Source organism: Syngnathus floridae, chromosome 20, assembly GCF_059516105.1.
Source record: "Syngnathus floridae isolate MCC-2025c chromosome 20, RoL_Sflo_1.0, whole genome shotgun sequence".
NCBI lineage: Eukaryota > Metazoa > Chordata > Actinopteri > Syngnathiformes > Syngnathidae > Syngnathus > Syngnathus floridae.
Genome location: NC_142432.1, coordinates 5,355,212 through 5,373,896, shown reverse-complemented (window position 1 = coordinate 5,373,896; position 18,685 = coordinate 5,355,212). Strand labels below are relative to the sequence as shown.

The 18,685-nt window shown below is 47.1% G+C and overlaps 2 protein-coding genes across 3 annotated transcripts in view; both read left to right on the top strand.

Moving 5' to 3' along the window:
- LOC148380931 (cadherin-18) overlaps window positions 1-14,955 on the top strand; it is a 79,700-nt gene extending 64,745 nt beyond the window's left edge. For both annotated transcript variants that reach the window (XM_088362867.1, XM_088362866.1), the window contains 8 exons: window positions 2,873-3,040; window positions 3,108-3,295; window positions 3,354-3,607; window positions 4,850-4,986; window positions 5,906-6,030; window positions 6,938-7,055; window positions 11,669-11,920; window positions 13,533-14,955. In XM_088362867.1, coding sequence (XP_088218993.1) covers window positions 2,873-3,040; window positions 3,108-3,295; window positions 3,354-3,607; window positions 4,850-4,986; window positions 5,906-6,030; window positions 6,938-7,055; window positions 11,669-11,920; window positions 13,533-14,053 — 1,763 coding nt within the window. In that variant the 3' untranslated portion in view covers window positions 14,054-14,955. The remainder of the gene's footprint in view (window positions 1-2,872; window positions 3,041-3,107; window positions 3,296-3,353; window positions 3,608-4,849; window positions 4,987-5,905; window positions 6,031-6,937; window positions 7,056-11,668; window positions 11,921-13,532) is intronic.
- Window positions 14,956-15,346: 391 nt separating this feature from the next.
- Window positions 15,347-18,685, top strand: part of LOC148380930 (enhancer of polycomb homolog 1-like) — a 47,612-nt gene continuing 44,273 nt past the window's right edge. The window contains exon 1 of the mRNA XM_088362863.1: window positions 15,347-15,545. Coding sequence (XP_088218989.1) covers window positions 15,393-15,545 — 153 coding nt within the window. The 5' untranslated portion in view covers window positions 15,347-15,392. The remainder of the gene's footprint in view (window positions 15,546-18,685) is intronic.

Here is an 18,685-nt window from a genome sequence, read left to right as displayed (position 1 = left end):
AATTGGCCTTAAGGAAGTGATTTGTTTGCTCAGCACGATTGTGCCCTACTCGAGCTAGTTTCAAGTCATGAAGTCTGACTCGGTCTTCGTTCCAAGTTACAACCCAGAACGCAAGGCAACTTGCACAATGATCAATAAACACAATCACATCCGTCTGAAGCTGGCGGTCATCGGTTTGTGCGCTTCCTCACGGCAGAAGCTCATCTTCTCTTCTCGGAGAACCCCCCCACCTCCCCGAGGCCTCCCGCCTCCTAAATAGGCTAATTTCTCTGCTGATCTGGGATTTGCCGGCGTACAAGTTTACCGAAGGATCTGACACAGATGGAGGCCGCCACACTTTGCCTCAAGCATCGAGCTGACGTGCCATCAATCAGCCAACTTTTTTTTTTTAACGATGTCAAACCATGCGAGCCCTCGATCGGGTAAAGCTAAAAAAGAACTTTGATTGCCATCTTGCTTTAGCCGCCAGGGCGCAACACCCACGGATAACGTGGAATTGGACGGGCCGGGATTCCCGAAGACGGAGATTGAAGGGCGCTTGGGTAATCTCCTCTAATCCTTTTTGTTCACCCGGGAGATTGTCCTGCTTTAGAAGTTTGCAGCCAGACAAAGAGGTGGATGGCGTGATGGTATCAGCGTTAATAGAGCAGGGAGGTTGGCTAAGAGGCTAACCACCTCGCTACGTCAAATTGGCCCCGATTCAAGCGAGTCGACTCCTTCTCAATTATTTTCTAAATGAACCCACGGCCCTCGGCAGAGACTTTGTGGGCGGCATTGGTGAGTTCAAAGCTCACGTTACCTTGTTTCCATCCTCTGTGAAAACTACAAGAGCGTATTGTGGCACAATTCCGCTTCAAAGCGAAACGCTTTTTTGTTCAGCAAAAGCGACGGCTGGCAGAATCGATGTCCATTTCTTGACGCCATTTGCTGCTGTTTTTGTAAAACCGCAATTCGCTACGAATAGACTTCCAGCGCTGTTAGCTAATAATTAATGGGAGGCCATGCTGTTTCTTGGCATTTCCATTCTCGAATTTGTGCGGATCCAACTGCGTCTTAGCATTTGGAACTTTTCAAATTTGTTCTTCTAATTCTGTGGTTTTTAACCTTGTTGGAGGTATTGAACCTTGCCAGTTTCATATACGCATTCACTGAACCACTCTTAAGTGAAAAATACAATTATTTTTTCTCAAATTCAAGACATACCGTATTTTCCACACTATAAGGAGCACCTAAAAACCTCCAATTTTCTCAAAAGCCGACAGTGCGCCTTATAATCAGGTGTGTCTTATATTTGGACGAATATTGAGCCACTACAGCAGGCTTGTCCAAAGTCTGGCCCGCGGGCCAAATGTATATTTCTTATATATGGACAAAGTTTTAAAATGGGCCATTCATTGAAGGTGCGCCTTATAATCCAGTGCGCCTTATATATGGACAAAGTTTTAAAATGGGCCATTCATTGAAGGTGCGCCTTATAATCCGGTGCGCCTTATAGTGCGGAAAATACGGTAGATGTTTTTTACTGATGCACAAAATGAGCCATGCATGAACTCACAACACTGACTTCTGCTGTTGCCTTTGCGAGATTCGTTCAAATATGCGTCATCACAAATCTACATGATAATCGATCGAACCACTCGTCTAATGAAATGTTTGATTTTGTACTTTGGAGGCAAGAAAGATTGTGAGTGCCGTTTAAGGAGGTAATGCCAAAAAATGGCCGTGTGCGTTTCTATCATTGGTTGAGATCATGCCTGCCGGTGACGCAGCGTAAGCCATGAGGTCATGGGTCACTGTGCATGCAGTTAATTAGGTCGGCAGCTTCTGGAGTGCACGGCCGCGCTGTGATTATAATGTTGTGAGGAGTGGAATAAATAAAGAGGCGGAGACAGAGAGAGAGAGAGACAATTATAGTCCTTTGAGCGCAGGTAATAGCTGTTCTTTTTGAAGACCATAATGCGGAAAATGACATGCTCTTAAGAGACATGAAACACACAATACATCCTCCATTACGATGAAAAATGACCAGGCAGACACTCGAAAGGATGCCAGAATTGAGCGGATGTTGACATTTCCGTCCTGAATGAGTCAAACAAATGCACAATAGAAGAAAATGTCACATTAGAAGGTATTTGTTACAAAAAGCATCATTTTGGGATTGAGTCAATGGGTAATATCAAGCTCACTAAAGGAATAATGGGAAAAAAAGGTTCCTAAAAGGGGGACTGACATGGTTTCGACATTTATGACCTGGAGCCAACGCAAACGTCGACAGCCACCGTTCGAGTTTGAGGAGACGCGAGTGTAAGGAGGCCGTGAATACACCTGCTGCAGATAAATTAAGGCTCTCGCCGTGAAAAGCCTCAAACAGCACGTGAAGTGCACTTATTGAATCCGCTAAATCAAGGCAGCGTCAGCTTTTTGCACTTTCTCTCTTGGAAGGATTTCCAACACGTGTACGTTAGTGTCATTTTAAATGTGAGCCATGAGGAAAAAGATAAAAATAAAAAGGGGGGAAAAAGTCCTGCATTCAATGCATCGAATGTCACGAAAAAAAAAAAAGCCTTTCCGAGAAAGGATGAAGGCGGCTGGCTGCAGTGATTGTATTTCATTTATCTTTGTTGAGCTTCCTCGTGCTTCAATTCTAATTACTGAAAGTATGAAGGCACTCAGCGGAGCACACTCGCTAAAACGCTGAGATGCACCTTTGAAATTCCACCAGGACTTTATTGTATGGAATGCAACAGAATATCTGCAAGTCAGGACCACGAAATAAATAAATAGGTGAATTTGAATTCCAGCAATTGAAAAGTGACAGATGGTTCTTGATTTTGCAAGCGGGATACGACAATCTAGTTTTGTTTTCTCGCAGGGACCATCAGGACCGCCTTAGCCAACATGGACCGGGAAGCACGAGAACATTACATCGTGGTCATCCAAGCCAAAGACATGGCGGGCCAAGTCGGCGGCCTCTCCGGATCCACCGTGGTCAACGTCACGCTGACCGACGTCAACGACAACCCGCCAAAATTCCCGCAAAGTACGTACGTCGTCCCAAGTTGCTCCGACAAAGAAACCCCGTTGTCACCTCCGATCTCCATCCGCAGAAAATTATCAGCAGTACGTTCCGGAGTCAGCTCAGGTCGGGAAGCCGGTGGGCAAGATTAAAGCCAACGACGACGACCTGGGCGTCAACGCTGACACCAAGTACAGCATCATCAACTCGGAAGGGGCCAACATGTTCTCCATCGGGACTGACAAGGACACCAAAGAGGGAATTATCACCCTCAAAAAGGTAAATTACGTTCCCCAATCCGCTGAGCGCGTTTCAAACTTCACTCTCGCCCCGGCAGCCATTAAACTACGAGAGGAAGAAGACGTACACTCTCCACATTGAGGGAACCAACACACACACGGATCCTCGTTTTTCCTACCTGGGTTCCTTCAAAGACATGGCCATGCTCAAAATTACCGTCGGGGATGTGGACGAAGCGCCTGTCTTCTCTTTGGATTATTATATCATGGATGTGTACGAGAACTCGCCCGCCGGCACCGAGGTGGGCGCCGTCACGGCCCGGGACCCCGACAGCAGGAACAGCCCCGTCAGGTGAGACTCGAGTCCTCACTAGTTTCCCGCATTACCCAACCCTTCTACCTCCAATATAGAATAGAAAATTTGAAAATCTCCAACCTGACCTAGTTCCTTACCTGAACCATAACCCCAATCCCGGGAATTGGAACTAATTCTCATGCATTCACCTCAAGTTGGTCATGCCCCATCTCTGAACACTAGACCTGAATCTCTGGTCTACAGCAGCCATGAAAGACTTGCAGTTCCGTACTCCTATGAATATTTCCGTGAATGATTTCTTTGTTTCCCGGTCGAAGGAACCGCGGGCGATACAACTGCTTAGCACATTTGTATGCGCTCTAAACTCGGGTTTGTGAGGCGGCGCAAATGGAAGAGACAGATAGCGGCCCCGAGGCGGCGGACTAATCCGAGGTTTCGCTACGCACAGGTATCCGCTTTTTTGACACTCGTGCGTGCGTTTCGCCCGCAGCATCCGGCCGAAACGTCAAGGCGCTAATGAGGTGACGTGCCGCCGCCGCTATTCTGCAGATGGCTTCACAGCCTCTTGGAGAAGACAAATTTTGGCTGTTGTTGTCCTCTATGATGCTGACTTTCATTTGCCACTTTCTTATTTGAAGGCCTCCCGGAAGTGACCTTTCTCTGCCTGCTTATTAACTTGGGGCACTCTGGCGAGCTCCACCGAAGGATTCCAAATATGACCTTGAGCATCTAAAGTCCCTTTTCGCATTTCCCCCTGTTGTCTCATCCTGCAATGGCGGGCTCGAGGCCATTTGGCAATTTTCTGGCTTGGTAGGCGGTGTCAAACGTGCTTGTCTGAAAGGAAGTATGACTGTTTTTAAGTCTCACGCAATCTTCAATGTCATGACAGAGTTGGGGGTGCGGAGAGTCTTTGAAAAGACTTCTACCCATTGCACGGTTACGTCCTTCTAGTTTTGGTGCCTGTCTGGCTCAGGTCAAAATTGGACATCCTGATCATGTATCAAGTGTGAAAGCCAAAGAGTGGATCTGAGCTATCTGGCAAGTGATCCTGTCTCGTTTCGCTTTTGGTCTCATGGAGCTCTGTCTCCTTATCAGTGCACGCCACTGTGACTCGCTCGGCACTTTGAGCTGGGCTACCCTACAATTGTTTCGGCATCCTGTCAAAGGGTGTGAAAGGCGATACGGAGCATCAAAGCTGCCCTTTTCCTCTTTCTTCTCAAATCGACCGACTCGAACGAGATGGCAGAGTTCCGATGGCTGACCGATTGATGTGTTCAGGTATTACGTGGACAAAAAGGAGGCGGAGCCAATCTACTTTCGCATCGACGAGATCAGCGGTACCATCAGGACTACGCAGCCGCTGGATCGAGAAGACACGGCCTGGCACAACATCACCGTGATGGCCTCGGAGGTCGGTAAGTACCCGGCGGGAAACACGCCGCTCGCGCACTCTTGATGCTACGTGATGATGCAATCACCAAAGTGGGTAAATACGGACAATATGAAGCGTGAAATTTTCAATTGCCTTCCCTGAAGATGAGGCGCATCATTTACACATTGATTAGAGTGCATTCATATGAGATCAGGCGTACTCCTCCTGATAATTGACTAGCAAAATCAAATTAGTCCCAATTGTCCAATGTCCTTTCATACAGTAACAATTAAGTGAAAGCAGGCCCCCGCTAACTTTAGCTATCAGATAACTTGTAATCACAATTAGGCAAATCCCCTGCCAAGAAACACAGGTAGCGCATGCTAATGTTTCATTATCTGCGCCGTCGCTCATTTGCATGCGGCCCAGCGCCTCGGCCTAAAAAAAGGACGCCTGTCTGTGAGTGAAAATGTGTCAAAGAAGCCTCAGGTGCTAGCTCACAAGTGCCAATGTAATCATGGGCTAAATGCAACAGCAGCACCGGCGCGGACGACCTTGGGCAAAGAAAAGAAACTCGCACCACAATGAGCACGCCGGGAAAACGATGTTAAGAAACATTTTCTTCACTTTGTCCCTCACGTTGAAGATTACGGTTATGATAGGAGGCAGGTGGGACATTCAAAAAAATGTCAAAGCTAAGACACGATGGCACAGTTTACAGGATCACCGACGGATAATTAGTTGACGTTTCTCGAGTCTAGCAGGCCCGCCGTCATATTTTGCTGAACAACTCCAGAAACGACAAAGCCACCGAGGGAGGTTTGATTCCCGTTCTGTCCATTTTCACTTTAGCTTAGCGATCGCGCAAATATCAAGGCGGCCATTTTGTAGCGTCCAGGATGTTAGCGCAGCATGCTAGCGATGGCACGGCTTGAACTTTCTCGCCTTGCTCTTTGTGGCAGACAATCCCGGGCTCCTCAGTTCCATCCCGGTCACCGTGCAGGTGCTGGACGTCAACGACAACGCGCCGCAAGTGGCCGATGCCGACGAGGAGGTCGTCGTCTGCGAGGGCACCAGGGCTGGACAGGTGGGTGTTGGTCTTCAGCCGAGGCGGCTCACTGTTTTTTCGTTTTTTGGGTTAATATGTTCAAATCAAGTTGTCTTGTGGCAAATATTTCAATTTTATATTTTTGATCTGATCCTAAAATTAAATCCTGATTAGGGGGGGATAAAAAGGCTAACTAATAATGATCTCCTTGTTTGTTTTTCAATTGCCAATGAAAATGGGACAAACAAATGACACAATTTCTGGCTATTGAAGCTCCTTCCAATTTGCTCTAACTGCTGCTTGAGTCATTTGAATTAAGGATTTTTTTTTGTGTGTCTCCTTTTCTGGAGATAGAGAGCAATCAGTCACACGAAAATGGCTAAGAGGCCGACTCGCTGCCGGAACAGAAAGACTAAAAAAAAAAGAAAACCTCATTTCTAATTATTTGAAGCTAGTTGGGGAGAAATTTGAATTATAGTTTGCGCGAAAAGACGCAGCGGCGGCTTTACTGCAGATTAAGTGCGAGCAATGACAAAAGCTCGGCTGCACTCGTTCAAGAAAGCGAGCGGCGCTTTGTGTGTTTGCCGTCACGCAACGTGGAACCTTCTTGCGGGTTCATTAAGAAGATTGCCGCCATCAATTTTTCGCAACCTGCCGTTCAACCGGAAAAAAACTCAATGATGAACAGAGGCCAAACTAACCAGTAAAGGCACCTTCAAGATGGATTGTTAGTCAATCACAGATGGTAGAACTCCGAATTGGACGGGAGATTTGCAAAGATGATTCTGAGCAAACAGATCTCTGACTTAAGGAAAAAAAACTCTACCGGCAGCTTGTTTCTGTCCCGAGGCGGCTGCCACCGGTTGTCGCCAATTAAAAGGAACTCAAGTCAGTCCTCACGGCCGTTCTCGGTCTCGTCCCGGCTAACGAGCTTGTCTGGTGTCAGGTGATCCAGACGATCGGCGCCGTGGACAAGGACGACTTTGCCAACGGACAGCGCTTCTCCTTCGCTCTGGCCAGCCAGATGCCGGTGAATCCCAACTTCACCCTGAAGGACAACGAAGGTAATTGAGCCACGCCGTCGCTTATGTTTGCATTTCTTATGAGTTCCCGCCGGCCTGCCTCCGGGTCGGCAGGCTGGGGAAAAAAGATGGCTGATGTGGGCTTGACATCTGGAGGCCGCGTCTGCCATTGAATCAAAATCAAGTTGTTACTCGTGCCTGTGACTTTGGAATGACAAATGAGAGTTGGATGAAAGATATGTGCGGTCACGATTTTGCCTCCGAGTTCTCGTGAAGGGATGGCGAGAAAGACGGAGAAGCAAAAGCTAACGGCCTCTAATTGAAAACTATTCTCATAGTCTAAAATATTTCTCATATCTGCAATCTTGTCTGTTTTTACAATAGTTCTTCCATTTTGACTTTTCTGGGCTGCAAAGCAAATGTTCCCCAAATGACAGAAATTCAAAGTTGAAAGGAAAATGTAGACATATTTTTTCGTATTCGCCGGCCGGGGTGTGTGCTCGCATGCGCTTGTCAAATGGATTAGAGGCGCTCTCGCTGTGCTACTCTCCCCCGAGCGCCGACATTTGTGTGGTGCAGACGGAAGGTGTTGCCATGGCAACCCTTCCTGCCCAACACCTCGCTTTAGGTGCGACTGCGGTGATCAGATGTCTCGCGCTCACGCACACTCAAGACCGCTTTGGGGCTAGCGTTTTGGATCATGTTCTCAATTTCAAGACAGATGTCAAAAATTTGAAAGTTTCACTCACATTCGATTTTATTGACATTTTTAAGTTCTTCTAATGCACCTCCCTACAATCCAGAATATTTTTATGACAATAGATCAATTTAATCTTTCAATTGTTACTGTGTACTTGAGTGTCATTTGTTCTGCCACAGACGACAATATCTGAAATAATTTGATACGGCTCAGCACCCCGCAGCGATGTTCCTCACGAGGACACAAAGACAAAAGTCTCGCTTAGCCGAAGGTCATGGCGCCGTCCTCCGTATCGTGCGAGGTAAAAGCCAGACAAAAATAGCTGCTGTGACTTTGCAATTCAGCCAAAGGTAAATCAAATCAAAAGATGCGTCAGATCGGAAGGGCCGGATAATAAATGTCTCGCCCGGCTGTACCTGTTTGTCCTCAACCTGAAAGCGATAAAGAGGGCGCAGTCAGATCAAATGGGCTCCATGCCGCTGCTTACAAGTGGCAAGCTCATGTCAAGTTGTTCGACAAATGTTGTGCCACAGTTTGTGGTTTTGAGTCGTGCCAGTCAAGTTTGTCCAAAAATGTCAAACTGCAGCTGCGTTCATGGCGTTAAGCTGCTTCAGCTCCAGCGGAGCCCGGTTTTCACCCGCACTGGCACAAGACGGCATTAAAGTGTTCGGCCCACGCGTCCTCTGCCGCGTGGGCCCGAGCCGCACGATGCCGTCCACAACCGCCGTCTTGTCATGAAAGTAAGCTCCTCTCACACCGCGAGCGGCTTCTTCGCCGTTCTCTTTTATGCGGCTGCTCAGCGGCGGGTCTTAATACAAAATAAATAAATAAAAAAAGAAGCGGCTCTCTTGTTGTGCCGCAGAGAAAAATCCCTCGCAGTCATTCACACCGCTAAATCTCTCATGACCTCCTTTCTGCTGGGTGAGACTCCGACGAGGTGTTTGAGTTTTCGCTCGTGCGTGCCGACCGACGGGGCGAAATCAATTCAAGTGGCGGCAAGGATGAGATAAACGGAGGAAGGCTTTGAACGCTGCCGCAAATTTGCTTGCGTGTAGATCTTTGCTTTTGACATCTTCCAGCGGCCATCGTTGTTGGACTGGTTAAACGTTTTTGGTAACATTGGAATGGTGACGTCCAACACACCATTTCGGTGAAAACGTCCTACTCAATAGTGAGGAAGGCTGCCATCTTTTCTCCCTCCGCTTGATTTCAGTGACTTTAGCAAAGTTGACTTTTAAGAGGAGCCATTAGTGACAGCTCTCTTAAATGCCAACGCCGCGCTGTACTGAGAAAACGTCTTCGAGCTCGGGTCAAACGCTGCCGGCAAATCGTGCACCATTAAAGCTAAGCGCTTGCTGACTAACTAGGAGAGATGGCAAAAGTACCGATTAAAAAAAAAAAAAAAAAAAGAAAAAAACTAAATGGATCTCAACTCCACTTAAGTACATGAGATAGTCTCTGAAATAAGTACAATAGAAAACTGAATGTTTGCTTTGTTGTACTTAAGTACAGTTAAAAAAAACTTTTTGGATTTTGTTTTACTTAAGTACAGTTAAAAAAAACTTTGGGGATTTTCTTAAATCAATGTTCCAATATGCAACTGATATTTGAGTACAAATAGTGTTAGCAGACCATCATACTCACAGGCATATATTCTTTATCCTCTCTGAAAATAATTTGTCTGTATTATACAGCACACATACTGAAAGGAGCAGTATAATGTTCTCTGAATTCCTATCTATGATCATTTTATGTTTTGATCAAAATGATAGAGTGCTATTTTCATATTGAAAAGCTTATTTCGTTTGAAGTTTTGAGTTGTGCAGAAAAACTTGGCGCTGAATGCTGCTGTCCAAATAAGGCTTAACGATATCTTTGTAAAAGGACAGAGCTGTTACGTGATTAGTCTCCGCCGAGCCAATGTGATATTTTTATCCTCCCGACTAAAGCGACCCCCCCTACACACCCCCCACAGCGGAGGCCGTCGTGTTCCTGCGGCGCTTTAATGTCCGCTTCAGCACGTCCTGGAAGGGAAAAAAGTGCTCAGTCCACTTCAGTGAGCTCTCCCTCTCTCTCCCAAGCAAACGTGTCGTGGGACTTCATTTTTCATTCTACTCCGGCCGCTTGTTCGCACACCTCAACCCGCCGTAGCTGCTTTCACAGTTTTTTCCTGTATTTTTTTTTGCCGTGCCTGGCGTGCCGCTCAAACATGAACACGCTGTTCTAGTCCCATTTGGGGAAAATGTCAGAATTTTCTCGAACAGCATGACCGGTCCCCGTCAATGATGATGTTTCGAGACGCCTTGATGACACACAACACGCCACAAAATTCTTTTTGGCCCCCCACCCAGCTGTTGACAAATATTCCCACGAAAATTCCCAAGATAAATTTTGGCCCAGAATTTATTTTAATTGTCATATTTCAATGTTTCGGAAAAACCAACATTTTTAGAACCCACCTTAGTGGAAGACTCAATAAAACGACTCATGTGCGTTCTACAAATTGCTTCTTGTTTTCCCAGACTGTTGGAGTCTAAGTGAGACGATGATCTGCTTTTCGGTGTCGTTTTCTGGCTTGTAAACAGACGTCTGTGTTTTTTTTGTGTGTGTTTTGAGAGGCAGTGCAGATCTTTTGTCAGGTCCGCTTTTGGCGTCTTCAGTTAGGCGGTGTGTTGTCGAGCTGGTAATTGGACACGTGTGGACAGCACATATGTAGCCGGGGTCGTAATGATGATGGTGTCGTCGTGCTTCCAGACGCTCAGCGGGAAGCCAAGTGCAATGCAGACGCTCTGAAAAGCATTAACGAGGTTCCCAGTCGCTCTCAGGAACACACTCTGCCTCCTGGCTGATTACCTGTGTCTCACACACACACACACACACACACACACACACACACACGGAAGACGTCCCAGCACCACAGATGGCCGTCACGCCGCAGCGTTAATCAACAGGCACGCAGCTCTCGCCCACCCACCTGCGCCTCCTCCCGTCTTCTCGTTGATCTCTGCTGCCTGATTCGTGCTCTGCGAGAAGATGCACACAAGTGTTTGCCGAGGAGAAGCTGAGGACAAAAGGGACCACTTAGTTCATCTGCACCAGGATGCCGAAAAAACAGCGAGTACCGTCGGAGAGCTTTCATGGACTATAGATTTTAAAAAATGTCATTTGTCAAATGTGCTCTAACACTTTGACTCCTAATCATCCTCAGTCAAAAAGAATAGGTCACACATCTGCCACGCATCTGCCTGCATCCCCGAGTCTTATTTGCATGCGCCCCCTCGCCACCTGACCGCCAACCCGCCTGCGTGCTGATTCGCTGATACGGCGAGTCCGACTTAATAAAGCTTGAAGTGCGCGTTGTCGTTCCCGCTGTCCATCAGAGCAATTATTCACAGAAGATTGGCGAGGGGGGCCGATCTCGCAGCAATGTGCATCCATCCAGATTATTTTCCATTTACGCCCGCTGGCGCACCTCGGATTGGGAGACAGCCAAACGCATAGACAAGCATTTACACTCCCGATTGGACCTCTCGACATTTTAAAGCGGAGAGCGCCTGCAGGCTACATAAGGTCCGCTTTGTTCATTAAGCCACTCAACTGAGCATTTACAAGATCAAAGGTCCTGTATTCAAAAAATTATCGTCATCTTTTAGGGCTATGTGTGCCTTCTTTTCTTTGTTGGACTTGACTGCAGTACTTGTTACGGAGTGTTCTGTTGAATGATTTGCAACACCAGGTGGGCAGTCGTGGTAGCGCGCCTTATTTGTTTTATTCGCTGAGTCCCACTCTGCTCTATGGTTGGCTGGTGTCCCACAGGGTTCAACTTTGGGGCCCCTTCTGTTTTCATTGTATATTCTGCCCCTGGGTTCCATCTTAAGAAAGCGAGTTATTTATTTATTTATTTATTTGTTTGTTTGTTTATTTGTATGGCACTTTGCTCGTTTCCATGTGGCAGACAGCACAGCGAGCATCGTGGCTCGGCGGCGGCGCTTCAACCACCTGACGCAGGAGATGTACGAGCTACCGGTGGTGGTGTGGGACAGCGGCGAGCCGTCCTTGAGCGGCACCAGCACGCTGACGCTACACGTGTGCCCGTGCCAGCGCCACGGCAAGATCCGCATGTGCCAAGGCGAAGCCTTCCTGTCCTCGGCGGGCCTCAGCACCGGAGCGCTCGTCGCCATCTTGCTGTGCATCGTCATCCTGCTGGGTGAGTTGAGCACAAGTTGTCGTCTGACTACTTGTCTGGATTGTCTGGACCCTAACCCTAACCCGGAAGATTTTGGAACATGGCGTTACTAAGTAACACGTTAGCGACATCGCCGCTTTGTGCTGCTAGCTATGAGCTGTCGCTACGTGTGGTTTTTGGGGGACGGCGTCTATTGTGAGCGCATCGTCGAAGAAGAAGGTTGCAGCATGGGGGGGGGTTTAGAATGAGGCTGACAAGAAAGAAAGAGGCCTGGGGGCAGGAGGAGACACGGAGGAGCTTGGGAAGGACGACGTGAGGGGAGGACAAAGGAGACGAAAGGATGGACGGACGGACTGAAGCATCACTCACGACTTTGGAAAGGCCGTTCCGAGCGAGCTGGCGTCCACGTGATGTTTCAAGTGCGCCGCGTTGGCCTTGTCTGAACCACTCCATGTCGTGTTATTGATGACATCGCTCTGTTCTCAATTTGTTTCCGTGATGATCACCGCTGCGCTCATAAGGTATCGAAATATTCCCACAGTGGGACAAAATGGTCAATCAGACACTCGTGGATTGTTGAAATGCTCCTCTTGAGAGTTGCCATTTTGTACAATAGCAACAATACGCAGTAAAAAAAAAAAAATCTTTATAGCTCAGCTTGGTAGTGATAGCAGACATGTTGTTTCATGAAATGACAAATAAACAAATTGACAAATTAGAAATAATCCACACGCACACGATCAAAAAAATCAAACGATCTCGATTTAAAACGTCTCGCCCCTTTTGTTCCCAAAGTCGGCAAAGTTTGAGAAGCGGCAGCTTATCTTGCCTTCCCTCCGCAACAGTGTCGTCATCTTGAAGAATGAAATGTGTTTTTTAAACACTGTCCAGACGCCTCTTATCTGTCACTTTGTCAAAAAGGAATCTATTTTCAGCGCCGGCTTTTGATTCTGACGAGCTGAATCGGTGCGTGCGCTAATGGAGGGAAATCAAGTCTCTTTTAGATGCGGCCGACGCTACTGTAAAAAGACGCCGTTTATTTGAGCCCGCCATGGCGGTGACCTGTCAGACATCAGAAGGAACACAATTAACGAGAACGGCACAGAGAACTTGTATGTCAAAATGGCCTTTCAAGAATAAGAACTCTGCCGCTTCGCATCTGCCCGCCTCCACCACTGACCCAAAATGTCCGACCCTTGCGAAACATCCTAGCGGAAGCCGCGTCGGAAATGTCTTCCAAAGCCCGTTAATGATTTACGACCCCGACACGCTCGGCTGATTTTTATCATCCCATTTGAAGAATCAAATGAATATGCACATAAAACAAAATCAGCGTGTGTTTACGAGCTACGCCGTTTGTGTTTTGAATGAATGCACACTTCACGCTGGCATTAGCATGAACAACGTAGCAGCTGGGCCTTAACGGGATCCAGTTAATTGAACACGCAACTCACATTTATTTACGGGACACCGTCGATGATCCCCGGAGAAAAACAACAACATAAAACACACAGACGTATAAAAATGTAAGATGCCAATGTAGGGTCATTGCTGCTTGTCCATCATGACTTCGGTCAGTCAGTCCCTCAGGCTGGAGGTTCGTTGTTGATTTTTTTCATCTTGTGTCCCGCAGCCATCGTGGTTCTGTTTGTGACGCTGAAGCGCAGCAAAAAGGAGCCGCTCATCATCTCGGAGGAGGACATCCGCGAGAACGTGGTCACGTACGACGACGAGGGCGGCGGCGAGGAAGACACCGAAGCCTTTGACATCATCGCCCTCCGCAACCCGGCCGCCGCCGAGGAGCTCAAGTTCCGGCGGGACGTGCGCCCCGAAGCCAGGCGGCTGTGCGGTGGCGCCGCCGGACCCCGAGGCCAGCGGAGCCCCTCGCTGCACCTGGACGAGGTGGACGTCCACGAGTTTATCAAGCAGAGACTGGTGGAGGCCAACATGGACACCAGCGGGCCGCCTTACGACTCGCTGCAGACGTACGCCTACGAGGGCCAAGGTTCGCCCACGGGCTCCATCAGTCCTTTGGACTCTCCCGGAATTGGACCGCCCTCCGAGGAGGACTGTCACGACCTGGATGGCTGGGGGCCTCAGTTCCAGAGACTGGCGGAGATCTACGCTGAGGCTCAACTCAATGTGAACACTTAACTTTGCTCCACCAAACCAGACTGAAAACCTTTTGGAATCAAGTCAAGGATCCGAACAAAGAACTTTTTTGTTTTTTGATCCTGGCTCCTTGACGTGGAACTACTTTGAGGATGAGATTCGCACAAGAATGAACAACACTATGGGGGAAAATGAAAGGGATATTTTCCTTGTGTATATTTTTTATTGCTCAATAAAGTTGCGATATCCACATGGGTGGATGTTACGTGAGAAAGTGTCTGCTTGCCGAACGGTTTGGGCTTCTGTTCTTTTGAATTCACGCGGCCTTTTAAAGGTCCTCCGACACGGGCCGTCATCTGGACGTGTCCGCTTGTGTTGGAGTTAATTAAGGAGACCTTTTGACAACATGGCGGGAATATTGCAACGGGCCGACCTAATGACGCTTTGTAGGGCAGTTGCTGGGGGAATGCAGTGAGCTCATGTCCGACCGAAGCTGGCGTGAAAACCATCTTCATCGTGGGCCGCATTGGAAGCCTGAGGAAAGATCACGACACTTGGAGGAAGTCCCCATTCACGAAGATGTCGTGAATGTGTTTCTCTCCAAGATATAATCTAAGTGATATGGCAAATGTTTCATTTTTTTTGCACTTTCTGAACGTGGAAAAGTGACCTTGAACCTTGGCAGGCTCAAGCCTAATTGCCTAATCTCATTTGTTAGCATAGCATTTGTTCAAGCCACACATGTGGTGCCATTCAGGAAAATCAGAAATGATCCAAAACCTAAATCTCGTGGGTCTGCTCCCCGAGGGAATTTGCCAGAATGTGCATATTGCACAATCCTGGCCTGACGGAAAGGAAAACAGACTGTTACTTTTCGGTTTGTTTGTTAAAGAGCCTTATCACGTGACAAGAAGCAAGTGTTACAGACGAAATGTGTTTTACAGATTAAAAACTGCCCAAATGTCTGAGTTTTCGTTTACTAATACAAGACTTGACAACATTATATCATGTTGTTTCAGCTCATTAATATATATTTTAATATATTTAGTGGGATTATTTATGTATTTGTTTGTTTCTTTATTTGCCCTGACTCGGCTGGATGACGTCACTAACTCAACCCCGACGAGCGTTCGCATTTGACTTGTCAAGGTGAAGAAAGTTTCCTTTACTGATACGAGACGACAAAATTATATAACGTTGTTTCAGCTCATTGATATGTATATATTTTAAATATTTAGTATGATTATTTATGTATTTGTTTCTTTGTCTGTTTTTTATTTGCCCTGATTGGCTGGATGACGTCACTCAACCCCTAAACCGGAGCGAGCGCTTACAATTGACTCAAGAGTCAAGAAGCTTGAATCTTGCCAATTGATTCAAGATGAACAAAGTGTTCTTAGAGCAATTGAAACGAAAAAAGCGAGCGGAGAAGCGACATCTGGGTAAAGAAATCCGAATGTGGAAAAAGAAAGAAGAAATGCAGCCACAAAATCATCGGAAAAAACCTCAAGACGTCTCAAGACGTGAAATTGCGGTAAGTCGAGAAAGTTGACACTGTGCATTGCTGAATTATTGTTTTCGTTTGTGGCAATCAAAGTCGCTTATTTGCTTCGCTACTATTTGGCGAGTCGACTGGCGTGATTTGTTGAAGTGTGTGGACGTTGAAGTCGAGCCCCAAATTGTTTGCTGGCACTTTTTGGGCTCATTTGCGTGACGACGCTTTTGTTTGGCGAAAAGTTTCATTTCTTTGCCTTACAAAAGCAGATGACAGGCTGCTGAAAAGAGAAGCGTGCTACTGATGAATATTTTAAAGCCGTCGCCTTTTCTTTTTTTTTTTTTTTTTGTCTTCCCACGTTCTGGTTTTTGTCTTCTGATTCGGGCGTGTCACAAAGAACGCTGTCGTCGTGCCTTCTCTCAAATTTGAGTTTGCTGTCGTGTTGCCAAATAATGTGCATGCAATTATGATCCAGCTATTTTGGCTCTTGGCCTATTAATGGTTCGGGTAGATTTGGAATGCATCATTCTGACATTTCTGCTTCCAAAAAGTTTTATTTTTCCGAGAATTAATTAATTCTTGTTAGAGCAAACCATTTCTGTGTAAAAGATAATTAAAACGTCTTTCCTCCCTCATTGATTTTAACGGAATATCAGGATTTCAAAACACAACTTTTAATCATGTGGAATTTTTTTCACCTGAGCTAGCTTTTGCTTTTTTTCTGTCATTTGAATCTTGATGACACTTTACATTTTGACTTGTGAAGCTCATTTTGCCCAAAACATAATGATCCGATGAGTTTGCTTTTCTCGCATGGATGCAGTTGCTATGGGAAACAAAATGAATGTTTAGTTTTCTTGCGGTGATGAAGTTGGCGTCAATGAGGAAAAAAAAAATCCACTTCACCTCGCTTGATTTACCCGCAGCATTTAAATGCAATTAAAGCTCCATTGGATGCAATGGCAGCGGCGTGACCCCGCTGAGCAGCGGCGCTGACGACATCACTTCCTGTTGACACTAGCCATTGTCCTCCCTGCGCAATTTGTGTGGGAGATAAATGACTGTGTGTGAGTTTGTGTGTGTGTTTCCAGCCATGAGTGGAAAAAGCTCATCTGTGGGCAAATAGTTGCTTGTAAATGCTAATGAAGCGCACACAAACACATTCTCACACACAAATTTTTCCCTGAGAAATGACCTCCGGCACTAATTAATTAAAAAGCACTTGTCGTCGTTCGGCTCGGCTCATATGATAAGCGCCCGCCGCCGCCGCCGGAGGGTGACGCCGATTAATGTGTCACTCCTGAAATAAAGATTTCACTCCGCAAATCTATCAGGGGGGTGATTCTGTCAAAGTCCCCCAAGCAGAAGGATCCAAAGAGCTGCTGCTGGATTTTCCAAAACCGCCAACTTTGGCCTGATCGCCATCGTCATGGCAGCACGGACGCTGAAATCTAATTGGACAAAAATAAACCATCTGATTGTCCGTCTCATGGTCAAGCTTATTTAGCCAATCACAAGCTTGAAGAAAGTCTTCCCAGGAAAGGAGGTCTAAAAATAGTCCAAATAGATCCTCGTGCTGAATTTTAAGATGCGTTTCCGAGCAAACTCGGTCGTAGGGCGCCAATCATATGCGGCTGGAAATTTCAATTTTGGATATTAGCTCAAGGAAAGAACGCGGCGTTTTGAGGTCGGAGGCTCGGCACGCGGCGACGGCGGCGCAGCTTATAAATGTTCATGACTCCTGAGTGCATGGAGATGATTTGGAAATCAACACATCAAAGACATGCAGAAAGCCTTTCAAATGCAAGCTCGCAGCAGTCATTAGACGACGCCTTTGCCTCCGAACTTTCCCCGTCGGAGCTTTGCTGGTTTTGCCTGTTTTGTTTACCGTCGAAAAAGTTTTTTGGGTGGGAGGTGAGAATGTGTTTTGACTTGTTGGCATATTTCCCTTTTATTATTTTCCATCGCTCATCTCTCGAGGTTACAAATCCGGCCTAAAATTTGCCAGCGAGTAGGTCCTCTGTCCCCCAGAGGCTGCTTTGCTGACGTTGTTGACGCGCGACAGGCAGCCCAGCTGGGAGGAACGTCTGCTAGCCAGCTCAGCTGAGGCAGAACACCGACCATCTCCTCCCCGTCCGTCCCTTTGTTTGCTCGGCGCTGATTATGGATATTTATGTGGCTCCCCGGTGGGGGTCTCACGAGCCGGCCGCATTATTCCGAGACAGGAAGTCTCCAGGGAGGACGTGACTCGGCTTCCTCGGTCCGTGTTTGTTTCTGTCGGAGAACAAAATAAACACGTGTCTCCTGGAATTCCAAATTCTTGTGAGCCCGAGGATGGAAAAAGCATAAACGGCTACCATGTGTCCCCCTAAAGTTAAGTTCAAAATAGTTTGTTGACCTGCTCTTTTCGTATGTTTTCAAATGATTCGGTGCAATTTTTGTCTACACTAAAAGCACACATGGCATAAAAAAAAAATGTGTGACCTGTGTAAGGCATGAAAATGCTGTTCACGTGTGCGACGCTGGCGCAAAACAAATGTTTGTTCGCGTCGGGGAGATTTCTCTGGAGAAGCGGCTAAGTTGTAATGGCGACTCGACGAAAATCCTCTGCTCAACTCCAAAGCGAGTGTTTGGCGCCGGCCTTACACAAAGCTAACAGCGGCAGCGGCGTCCCCGAGGTGAGCTTATTTGGCAAACAGGCGAGCTTTCTGATCTGGCTGGCCGATTCCTGACAAATCTGAGCTGATTTATTTTTAAAATCATCTTCGGTCCAACGAAAGCACTCAGCACTTGCCTTAGCCAAAACCAAATCATTTCAGTCAGCAAATAAACTGCCATTTTTTATTTTCCCATCCAAATGATGGAAAACGTTTCATGTTGAGCAGATAAGTGAAAGTTGTGCGGCAAGTTTGTGAATCGTGACCCTATTATGAATCATGAAAATGAAACTGCCACCTCCTCCTTCTCCATTTTGCGGAGGAGGTGACGGCAGCCACGGTCGGGATAAACAAGACGCCGAGCATGGCGCCTGCCACGTTTACGTGAAAATGATAAACATACTCCCGGTTGCGAGGACTTCATTAGCGACTCCTAGCGCCGTGCTCTGCTGGTTTTGGGGGAGCGACGCCCTCCTCCCGTGAGCCTCTCATCTCCTTTCACACACACGGCGGCGCGACTAA